General features: G+C 43.2%; 1 protein-coding gene across 2 annotated transcripts in view; it reads left to right on the top strand.

The window, feature by feature from the left end:
• The first annotated feature begins 10,844 nt into the window (after positions 1 to 10,844).
• Positions 10,845 to 12,188, top strand: part of LOC139544985 (endosomal transmembrane epsin interactor 1-like) — a 44,929-nt gene continuing 43,585 nt past the window's right edge. For both annotated transcript variants that reach the window (XM_071352255.1, XM_071352254.1), the window contains exon 1: positions 10,845 to 11,670. In XM_071352255.1, the coding sequence (XP_071208356.1) occupies positions 11,374 to 11,670 (297 nt within the window). In that variant the 5' untranslated portion in view covers positions 10,845 to 11,373. The remainder of the gene's footprint in view (positions 11,671 to 12,188) is intronic.

The following is a 12,188-nucleotide window of genomic DNA, read 5'->3' as shown; positions in this document are numbered from 1 at the left end:
GCATGTCTGAGGGCTGCTGTTGCCTCCTGGACTGCTTTTCCTGGCCTCCATTTGCGCCCAGTTGCCAAGGTCGGCGCGTTGTTGCTCACCACTGGGTCTCGAGATTCATTCAGTGTCATCTGGAGCCTGGTTTTTGCACACTTGAATTCCTCTGTTAGACTGGTGAGGGGCAGCTTGAGGACACCATCTCCATAGAGGCCTATGGTGGTAAGGCATCGTGGAACTCCGAGCCACTTCTTTAAGTAGCCTGTGACTCCTCTTTCCATCTTCTCCACTGTTGAGATTGGAACCTCATACACTGCTAAGGGCCACAACACCCGGGGTAGGAGACCAAACTGCAGACACCAGGCCTTTAACTTTCCAGGTAGCTGGGTGTTGTCGATGGACTGTAGACTACTACTGATGTCTTTGCGCAGCTGTTGCACCTGGTCTTTGTCCTTCAGGCTTGCATCATACCACCTTCCAAGGCTTTTTACCGGCTGCTCAGACACTGTTGGGATTTGGTCATCTCCGATGAAGAATTTCAGGTCAGAGAGTACTCCCTTCACAATCGAGATGCTGCGTGACTTGGATGGTTTAATCTTCATACGGGCCCAGCTGATGTTCTCCTCGAGTTTTCTGAGCAGTCTCCTGGTGCATGGGACAGTGGTGGTCAATGTTGTAATGTCGTCCATGTAGGCTCTGAGTGGAGGGAGGCGGAAACCAGAGTCGACTCGCTGTCCACCAGCAACCCATTTTGAGGATCTGATGATAACCTCCATTGCCATTATGAATGCCAACGGAGAAATGGTACATCCCGCCATTATACCTACATTCAGGCACTGCCATGAGGTGGTGAACTCTGAGGTGGTGAAGCAGAACTGCAGATCCTGGAAGTACGACTTCACCAGCGTTGTGATGGTGTCCGGTATGTGGAAAAATCTGAAGGCAGACCACAGGAGTTCATGGGGCACAGAGCCAAATGCATTGGCGAGGTCGAGGAAGACTACATGGAGGTCCCTTTTCTCCACCTTGGCCATTTGGATCTGGTGCCAGATCATGCTGGAGTGTTCCAAGCAGCCAGAGAACCCTGATATTCCTGCCTTCTGTACAGATGTATCGACGTACGCATTCCTTTGCAGGTACTCGGACATCCTCTGGGCAATGACCCTAAAGAAGATTTTACCCTCGACATTCAGTAAGGAGATTGGGCGGAATTGGCTGATGTTCACTGCATCCTTCTCCTTAGGGATCAGGACCCCGCCTGCCCTACGCCACACTTTGGGTATTATCTTCTTTTGCCAAGCTGTTCTCAAAAGCCTCCAGAGGACCCTCAGGACGTCTGGTGCGTTCTTATACACTTTGTACGGGACTCCATTTGGCCCCGGGGCTGATGCTGTTCTTGCCCGTCGAACTGTGTTTTCCACCTCTTTCCATGTCGGAGGGCTGGTCTCAATATGATGTTCCGGGGGTTCAATGGGTGGGATATCTGATGGGATGGCCAGATGTTCATGTCGCTTTGAGTCAAAGTTTGTTGTTATCAGGTGCTCCTCTAGGTCTTTCTTTGTTGTTTTTAGAGCTCCACTTTTTTCCTTCGTGAAGAGACTTTTAAGGAACTTGAAGGGATCTTTATAGAATCGAGTTCTAGTTTGTTCTTTCTTCCTTCTGCGTTTCCGTAGGTTCTCTGCTCTACGGAGGGATGCCAACCGGGTTTTAATGTCAGCCTGAAGTGCCTCTATGCCCTCCTTTTCCACTTCCGAGGCCTTCTTCCACTGTTTCTTAAGCTGTCTCCTTTCTTGAACGAGGCGCTTGATTTCTTGTTGCCTCCTGGAAACTGGTGGGGTTGGAACCTTTCTCCCGCCTTTTGCCTCTTGCACTCCAAAGCTTTCTGCCCCGTACTCATAGATGATGTCCCCCATCCTCTCCAACTTCTTCTCCACTGTGCCTCGAAGTTTCTCGAGGGTCAAGGTAAGGTCAGTATTCACTGCTTCCCACAACTTCTTGTCACTGGCGCCAGGCCACTTCACATACGGTCTGTGCCCTGGTAGTCTCCTCTCGACTGCAGGTCTGGGAGGCTGGGTGAGTTCCACTCCTGTTGTTGGTTCCACCTCAGTTGTTACTTCGGTGCTTGAGTTTACGTCCTCCATGACAGTGGTACTGATGCACTGCAAACTATGGTTTGCGTCCAGTTGCTGTGCTTCATTCGACTGATTTGATCGCTTTCGCAGAAAGTGATCAATGCGAGGCCTCTGTCTCTCTTTACCCAAACACCCCTTCTTCCCCTGGTGGATCCTCAACCCATGGTGTGATGTAACTTTCCTCCAACCACAGACACATACCTGCATCTGTTTGTGGCCCGCTGTTGCAGCGGAACTTGTGACAGTTGCTGTGGTGTTCTCTTGTGCTGTGCTCTCATTACTCGTAGTCGTTTCCGGTCCAGTCGTTACCATGTTGTCAGCCAATGAGTCATCTTCCGCCCCCGCTCTCGCAGACTCTAGGGGTATTCTCGTATGTTGACTTTCTGTAGCTAAAAGCGGGTGTTTCCAACATACTGCGAAGCATGGGAAACTACAGAAATGGGAAGCTACCCCATGACTGTCCCAGTGGGGTATTACTAAAGTAATACTGCAAAAAAATTGTCCTGAATACAAGGTGTTATGTTTGGGGCAAATCCAATACAACACATTTACTGAGTACCAACCTCTATATTTTCAAGAAAAGTGGTGGCTGTATGTTATAGGTATGCTTGTAATTGTTAAGGACTGGGGAGTTTTTCAGCATAAAAAATAAATGTAATGGAGCTAAGCACAGTTGCTTACCAAGAAGACAGTGAATGCTCCTGAGTGGCCGAGTTACAGTTTTGACTTAAATCTGCTTTGAAATCTATGGCAAGACCTGAAAATGGTTGTCTAACAATGATCAACAACCAATTTCACAGAGCTTGAAGAATAAAAAATATATAAAAAGGCATGTGTTTCACAATCTAGGTCTTAGAAACTTTCCCAGACAGACTCATTGCTGTATTCCCTGCCAAAGGTGATTCTACAAAGTATTGACTCAGAGGTGTGAATATTTCTGTATTTCATTTTCAATAAATTTGCTAAAAAAACAAAACTGTTTTCACTTTGTCACTATGGGGTATTGTGTGTAGATGGGTGAGATTTAAAAAATATATTTAATCAATTTTTAATTCTGTCTGTAACACAACAAAATGTGGAATAAGTCAAGGTGTATGAATACCTTCTGAAGGCACTGTATATACACAGAGTGTACAAAACTTTAGGAACACCTGCTCGACATAGACTGACCAGGTGAATCGAGGTGAAAGCTATGATCCCTTATTGATGTCACTTGTTAAATCCACTTCAATCAGTGTAGATGAAGGGGAGGAGACCGATTTAATGGATGTTTAAGCCTTGAGACAATTGAGACATGGATTGTGTATGTGTGTCATTCAGGCAAGACAAAATATTTAAGTGTCTTTGATCGGGATATGGTAGAAGGTGCCAGGCGCACCGGTTTGAGTGTATCAAGAACTGCGACACTGCTGGATTTTTCACCCTCAACAGTTTCACGTGTGTATCAAGAATAGTCCACCACCCAAAGGACATCCAGCCAACTTGACACAAAAGTGGGAAGTATTGGAGGCAACATGGGCCAGCATTCCTGTGGAATGCTTTCAACATCTTGTAGAGTCCATTCTCCGACAAATTCTGGAGACAAGAGGGTCAACTCAATATTAGAAAGGCGTTCCTGATGTTGAGTATACTCAGTGTACTTTCAGTGTGTGTATACAGTATATACTACCGTTCAAAAGTTTGGGGTCACGTAGAAATGTCCTTGTTTTTGAAAGAAAAGCACACTTTTGTCCATTAAAATAACATAAAATGTATCAGAAATATAGTGTAGACATTGTTAATGTTGTAAATGACTATTGTACCTGGAAACGGCAGATATTTTTGTGGAATATCTACACAGGTGTGTTATCAGCAATCATCACTCCTCTGTTCCAATGGCACTTTGTGTTATTACATTCAAATGTATCACTTTAAAAGGCTAGTTGATCATTAGAAAACCCTTTTGCAATTATGTTAGCACAGCTGAAAACTGTTGTGCTGATTAAGGAAGCAGTAAAACTGACCTTCTTGAGAGAAGTTGAGTATCTGGAGCATCAGCATTTGTGGGTTTGATTACAAGCTCAAAATGGCCAGAAACAAAGCCCTTTCTTCTGAACTCGTCAGTCTATTCTTGTTCTGAGAAACGAAGGCTATTCCATGCGAGAAATTGCCAAGAAACTGAAGATCTCGTACAACGCTGTGTACTACTCCCTTCACAGAACAGCGCGAACTGGCACTAACCAGAATAGAAAGAGGAGTGGGAGGCCCCGGTGCACAATTGAGCAAGAGGACAAGTACATTAGAGTGTCTAGTTTGAGAAACAGACGCCTCACAAGTCCTCAACTGGCAGCTTCATTAAATAGTACCCTCAAAACACCAGTCTCAATGTCAACAGTCAAGAGGTGACTCCCGGATGCTGGCCTTCTATGCAGAGTTGCAAAGAAAAAGCCATATCTCAGACTGGCTAATAAAAAGAAAAGATTAAAATGGGTAAAAGAACACAGACACTCGACAGAGGAACTCTGCCTAGAAGGCCAGCATGCTGGAGTCGCCTCTTCACTGTTGCCGTTGAAACGGGTGTTTTTGCGGTTTTTGCGTCTGCACTTTCAAAGTTCTTGAGATTTTTCATATTAACTGACGTTTGTGTCTTAAAGTAATATTGGACTGTAGTTTCTCTTTGCTTATTTGAGCTGTTCTTGCTATAATATGGACTTGGTCTTTTACCAAATATGGCTATCTTCTGTATACCAACCCTACCTTGTCACAACACAACTGATTGGCTCGAACACATTAAGAAGGAAAGAAATTCCACAAATTCACTTTTAACAAGGCACACCTGTTAATTGAAATGCATTCCAGGTGACTACCTCATGAAGCTGGTTGAGAGATTGCTAAGAATATGCATAGCTGTCATCAAGGCAAAGGGTGGCTACTCTGACATATCTCAAATATAAATATATTTTGATTTGTTTAACAATTTTTCTTTCGTACATGATTCCATATGTATTATTTCATAGTTTTTGTGTTTTCACTTTTATTCTACAATGTAGAAAATAGTAAAGATAAAGAAAAACCCTTGAATGAGTAGGTGTGTCCAAACTTTTGCCTGGTACTGTATGTCTGTATGTGTGTATGTACACTACATGACCAAAAGTATGTAGACACCTGCTCGTCGAACATCTCATTCCAAAATCATGGGCATTAATATGGAGTTGTTCCCCCTTTGCTGCTATAACAGCCTCCACTCTTCTGGGAAGGCTTTCCACTAGATGTTGGAACATTGCTGCGGGGACTTGAGGTTGGGTACTGATGTTGGGCAATTAGGCCTGGCTCGCAGTCTGCGTTCCAATTCATCCCAAAGGTGTTTGATAGGGTTGAGGTCAGGACTCTGTGCAGGCCAATCAAGTTCTTCCACACCAATCTCGACAAATCATTTCTGTATGGATCTCACTTTGTGCACGGGGCATTGTCATGCTGAAACAGGAAAGGGCCTTCCCCAAACTGTTGCCACAAAGTTGGAAGCACTGAATCTTCTAGAATGTCATCGTATGCTGTAGCGTTATGATTTCCCGAACCATGAAAAACAGACCCAGACCATTATTCCTTCTCCACCAAACTTTACAGTTGGCACTATGCACTGGGGCAGGTAGCGTTCTCTTGGCATCCGCTAAACCCAGATTGGTCCGTCGGACTGCTAGATGGTGAAGCGTGATTCATCGCTCCAGAGAACGCATTTCTACTGTTCCAAAGTCCAATGGCGGCGAGCATTACACCACTTCAGCCGATGCTTGGCATTGCGCATGGTGATCTTAGGCTTCTGTGCGGCTGCTCAGTCATGGAAAGCCATTTCATGAAGCTCCAGACGAACAGTTATTGTGCTGACGTTGCTTCCAGAGGCAGTTTGGAACTCGGTAGTGAGGGTTGCAACCGAGGACAGATGATTTTTACGCGCTACGGGCTTCAGCACTCGGCGGTCCCATTCTGTGAGCTTGTGTGGCCTACCACTTTGTGGCTGAGCTGTTGTTGCTCCTAAACGTTTCCACTTCACAATAACAGCACTTACAGTTGACCAGGGCAGCTCTAGCAGGGCAGAAATTGAAAGAACTGACTTGTTGGAAAGGTGGCTTCCTATGACGGTGCCATGTCGAAAGTCACAGCTCTTCAGTAAGACCATTCTACTGCCAATGTATGGAACTTGCATGGCTGTGTGCTAGATTTTATATACCTGTCAGCAACTTGTGTTGCTGAAATAGCCGAATCAACTAATTTCAAGGGGTGACCATATACTTTTATATAGTGTATGTACAGTTGAAGTCGGAAGTTTACATACACCTTAGCCAAATATATTTAAACTCAGTTTTTCACAATTCCTGACATTTAATCCTAGTAATAATTCCCTGTTTTAGGTCAGTTAGGATCACCACTTTATTTTAGGACTGTGAAATGTCAGAATAGTAGTAGAGAGAATGATTTATTTCAGCTTTTATTTCTTTCATCACCTTCCCAGTGGGTCAGAAGTTTACATACACTCAATTAGTATTTGGTAGCATTGCCTTTAAAATGTTCAACTTGGGTCAAACATTTCGGCTAGACTTCCACAAGCTTCCCACAATACGTTGGGTGAATTTTGGCCCATTCCTCCTGACAGAGCTGGTGTAACTGAGTCAGGTTTATAGGCATCCTTGCTCAAACATGCTTTTTCAGTTCTGCCCACAAATGTTCTATAGGATTGAGGTCAGGGCTTTGTGATGGCCAATCCAATACCTTAACTTTGTTGTCCTTAAGCCATTTTGCAACAACTTTGGAAGTATGCTTGGGGTCATTGTCCATTTGGAAGACCCATTTGCGACCAAGCTTTAACTTCCTGACTGATGTCCTGAGATGTTGCTTCAATATATCAAATCAAATCAAATGTATTTATATATCCCTTCTTACATCAGCTGATATCTCAAAGTGCTGTACAGAAACCCATCCTAAAACCCCAAACAGCAAGCAATGCAGGTGTAGAAGCACGGTGGCTAGGAAAGACTCCCTAGACAGGCCAAAACTTAGGAAGAAACCTAGAGAGGAACCAGGCTATGAGGGGTGGCCAGTCCTCTTCTGGCTGTGCCGGGTGGAGATTATAACAGAACATGGCCAAGATGTTCAAATGTTCATAAATGACCAGCATGGTCAAATAATAATAATCACAGTAGTTGTCGAGGGTGCGAAAAGTCAGCACCTCAGGAGTAAATGTCAGTAAATGTCAGTTGGCTTTTCATAGCCGATCATTAAGAGTATCTCTACCGCTCCTACTGTCTCTAGAGAGTTGAAAACAGCAGGTCTGGGACAGGTAGCACGTCCGGTGAACAGGTCAGGGTTCCATAGCCGCAGGCAGAACAGTTGAAACTATATCTACATAATTTCCCTCCTCATGATGCCATCTATTTTGTGAAGTGCAGATTTGTACAGATGAGCGTGGTACCTTCGGGCGTTTGGAAGTTGCTTTCAAGGATGAACCAGACTTGTGGAGGTCTCCAATTTTTTTTCTGAGGTCTTGGCTGATTTCTTTTGATTTTACCATGATGTCAAGCAAAGAGGCACTGAGTTTGAAGGTAGGCCTTAAAATACATCCACAGGTACACCTCCAATTGCCTCAAATGATGTCAAGTAGCCTATCAGAAGCTTCTAAAGCCATCACATCATTTTCTGGAATTTTCCAAGCTGATTAAAGGCACAGTCAACTTAGTGTATGTAAACTTCTGACCCAACAAAATTGTGATACAGTGAATTATAAGTGAAATAATCTGTCTGTAAACAATTGTTGGAAAAATTACTTGTGTCATGCACAAAGCAGATGTCCTAACCGACTTGCCAAAACTATAGTTTGTTAACAAGAAATTTGTGGAGTGGTTGAAAAACAAGTGTTAATGACTCCAACCTAAGTGTATGTAAACTTCTGACTTCAAGTGTATGTATGTATGTATGTATGTATGTATGTATGTATGTGTGTGTGTGTGTGTGTGTGCGTGCGTGCGTGCGTACGTACGTACGTACGTACGTACGTGTGTGTATGTGTGTCTTTCAGAGGGTTTGGGTTTAAAGCGGAAGTCAAATGTAGGTCGGACCTTGTGTGCAATTGACCAATAAAATGATCCTAATCTTAATACGTTCTTTCACCAGAACTTCAGCTACTGTTAACATGAGTGTTGTGTGTGTAAAAAGGTTACACACATTACAGACAGTCATCTCAACAAATGTTGCTCTGTAAGGGTAGGGGAGTGTGAGATTAGATCAAATAACATGTTATTGGTCACATACACATGGTTAGCAGATGTTATTGGTCACATACACCGGGTTAGCAGATGTTATTGGTCACATACACATGGTTAGCAGATGTTATTGGTCACATACACATGGTTAGCAGATGTTATTGGTCACATACACATGGTTAGCAGATGTTATTGGTCACATACACATGGTTAGCAGATGTTATTGGTCACATACACATGGTTAGCAGATGTTATTGGTCACATACACATGGTTAGCAGATGTTATTGGTCACATACACATGGTTAGCAGATGTTATTGGTCACATACACATGGTTAGCAGATGTTATTGGTCACATACACATGGTTAGCAGATGTTATTGGTCACATACACAGGGTTAGCAGATGTTATTGGTCACATACACATGGTTAGCAGATGTTATTGGTCACATACACAGGGTTAGCAGATGTTATTGGTCACATACACATGGTTAGCAGATGTTATTGGTCACATACACATGGTTAGCAGATGTTATTGGTCACATACACATGGTTAGCGGATGTTATTGGTCACATACACATGGTTAGCAGATGTTATTGGTCACATACACATGGTTAGCAGATGTTATTGGTCACATACACAGGGTTAGCAGATGTTATTGGTCACATACACAGGGTTAGCAGATGTTATTGGTCACATACACAGGGTTAGCAGATGTTATTGGTCACATACACATGGTTAGCAGATGTTATTGGTCACATACACATGGTTAGCAGATGTTATTGGTCACATACACATGGTTAGCAGATGTTATTGGTCACATACACATGGTTAGCAGATGTTATTGGTCACATACACATGGTTAGCAGATGTTATTGGTCACATACACATGGTTAGCAGATGTTATTGGTCACATACACATGGTTAGCAGATGTTATTGGTCACATTCACATGGTTAGCAGATGTTATTGGTCACATACACATGGTTAGCAGATGTTATTGGTCACATACACAGGGTTAGCAGATGTTATTGGTCACATACACAGGGTTAGTAGATGTTATTGGTCACATACACAGGGTTAGCAGATGTTATTGGTCACATACACATGGTTAGCAGATGTTATTGGTCACATACACATGGTTAGCAGATGTTATTGGTCACATACACATGGTTAGCAGATGTTATTGGTCACATACACATGGTTAGCAGATGTTATTGGTCACATACACATGGTTAGCAGATGTTATTGGTCACATACACATGGTTAGCAGATGTTATTGGTCACATACACAGGGTTAGCAGATGTTATTGGTCACATACACAGGGTTAGCAGATGTTATTGGTCACATACACAGGGTTAGCAGATGTTATTGGTCACATACACAGGGTTAGCAGATGTTATTGGTCACATACACATGGTTAGCAGATGTTATTGGTCACATACACATGGTTAGCAGATGTTATTGGTCACATACACATGGTTAGCAGATGTTATTGGTCACATACACATGGTTAGCAGATGTTATTGGTCACATACACATGGTTAGCAGATGTTATTGGTCACATACACATGGTTAGCAGATGTTATTGGTCACATACACATGGTTAGCAGATGTTATTGGTCACATACACATGGTTAGCAGATGTTATTGGTCACATACACATGGTTAGCAGATGTTATTGGTCACATACACATGGTTAGCAGATGTTATTGGTCACATACACATGGTTAGCAGATGTTATTGGTCACATACACAGGGTTAGCAGATGTTATTGGTCACATACACAGGGTTAGCAGATGTTATTGGTCACATACACAGGGTTAGCAGATGTTATTGGTCACATACACATGGTTAGCAGATGTTATTGGTCACATACACATGGTTAGCAGATGTTATTGGTCACATACACATGGTTAGCAGATGTTATTGGTCACATACACATGGTTAGCAGATGTTATTGGTCACATACACATGGTTAGCAGATGTTATTGGTCACATACACATGGTTAGCAGATGTTATTGGTCACATACACATGGTTAGCAGATGTTATTGGTCACATACACATGGTTAGCAGATGTTATTGGTCACATACACATGGTTAGCAGATGTTATTGGTCACATACACATGGTTAGCAGATGTTATTGGTCACATACACATGGTTAGCAGATGTTATTGCTCACATACACATGGTTAGCAGATGTTATTGGTCACATACACATGGTTAGCAGATGTTATTGGTCACATACACATGGTTAGCAGATGTTATTGCGAGTGTAGCGAAAAATGCGTGTGTGCTTCTAGTTCCAACATTGCAGCAATATCTAACATGTAATCTACAAATTCCACAACAAAACCTAATACACACAAATCTAAGTAAGGAAAGCAATATTCATATATCCATATAAATATATGGATGAGCGATGTGTTTAGTTAACCTCCTGTATGAAAGCACAACATCGACATCAAAGAAATCATCTGGAGATAATGTCGTTTTTATAAGTTTACATTTAATTCTGTTAACTTCTTCCAGTGTCATCAAAACACAATTAATAAGACGTAGCCTAATGAATCACCTTTATCAATTAATTTTCAGTACAAATAATGACGACGGCCTTGACTCAAAATAAAATCTACCTGCAGAAGTAAGAATGAAATCATTGATTCATTTGACAGCAACATATAAGCTCTCCGCCCTCAACACTTGGTCATTACAGTCGGGTTCGGGGCTGTGTGGCCTATTCCCACGCACCCCCGCCTCTCCTCCACCGCCCTTCTTGTGCCTCTGCCAAAATATGTGAAACGCAATCCTAGCCCTGGTCACAGAGAGCAGTTATTTTAAAACATCAACCTCAACCACCTCGATACGACCATGCGTAATGACGCTAAGATCCACGAACTCAACTGACAGATCTCCGCTTTAATTTGTAAACAAAACTAAAATGATCAACCGCCTCCTCGCTTGGAGTTCACGTTCGATCCACGTTCGTTAGTTTGCTGTCCTTTCTCCGCTCGCGCGTCTCCAATGTCTCTCCCGGTAGTTCTCCCCGGATCGTGTTGCCCTGTAACCAGGGTTCCGCTGGCCTCTCAGTTGGCAGACCCGACGTTCAGGAGCCGGCCGCCCCGTTGCATATCTGCCTCTCGCATGCCTGGTTCTCAGTCGAGGCTGCTCCCAGCGCTGCTCCCCGGCCGCCCGCTGCTCTCCCTCGGATTACTGCAGCTGGTTCTCGGCTGCTCCATGGTCGCGCTCTCCTTCGGAGCTCTCTCCCTCAGTAGCTCTCCACCCATCCGAAACTCATGCCCTTTCTGGGCTGGGTCTTCAGTGAGTATAGTTGCATTCTAGGTTTATTAACAACACACACACACATAATGAATGAATAAGATGGCAGTATTTGAATGACTCTCCGTGTTTTTGGTCTATGATAGCTACTCTATCAACAGGTAGTGTAGTAGTTCTGGAACTATTACGCAAATCATACTCTGGTTAGGGGATTTAGCCAATCAAATCCACCAGAAACAGACATGGTCGAGCTCTAGCCTGGTGTCGTATCTAGATTCTATTTTAGATTGTCCCGTAGTATAAGGCTACTTGTATGTTGACAGTTGACATTATTTTAGGGTGGCTTATGTTGATAACCCCTACAGTAGGATACTATGTGAGTGGACCAGATTGTCAGAAATGACTGGGTAGAAATAAAGTTTAAATCCAAATCTGTCTCTTTATAAATCAGTCAGTCCAAATAAGGGACTACTACTGTCCTATTGTCATGAATGTCAGTATCAGGGTCAAGGGTTATAGCCTAGTTATTACTCACCAGTACCACTAGGCATTTCCTGGTC

Source organism: Salvelinus alpinus, chromosome 19, assembly GCF_045679555.1.
Source record: "Salvelinus alpinus chromosome 19, SLU_Salpinus.1, whole genome shotgun sequence".
Lineage (NCBI taxonomy): Eukaryota > Metazoa > Chordata > Actinopteri > Salmoniformes > Salmonidae > Salvelinus > Salvelinus alpinus.
The sequence above is the reverse complement of the archived record's forward strand: the minus strand, read 5'-3'. Positions and strand labels throughout refer to the sequence as shown.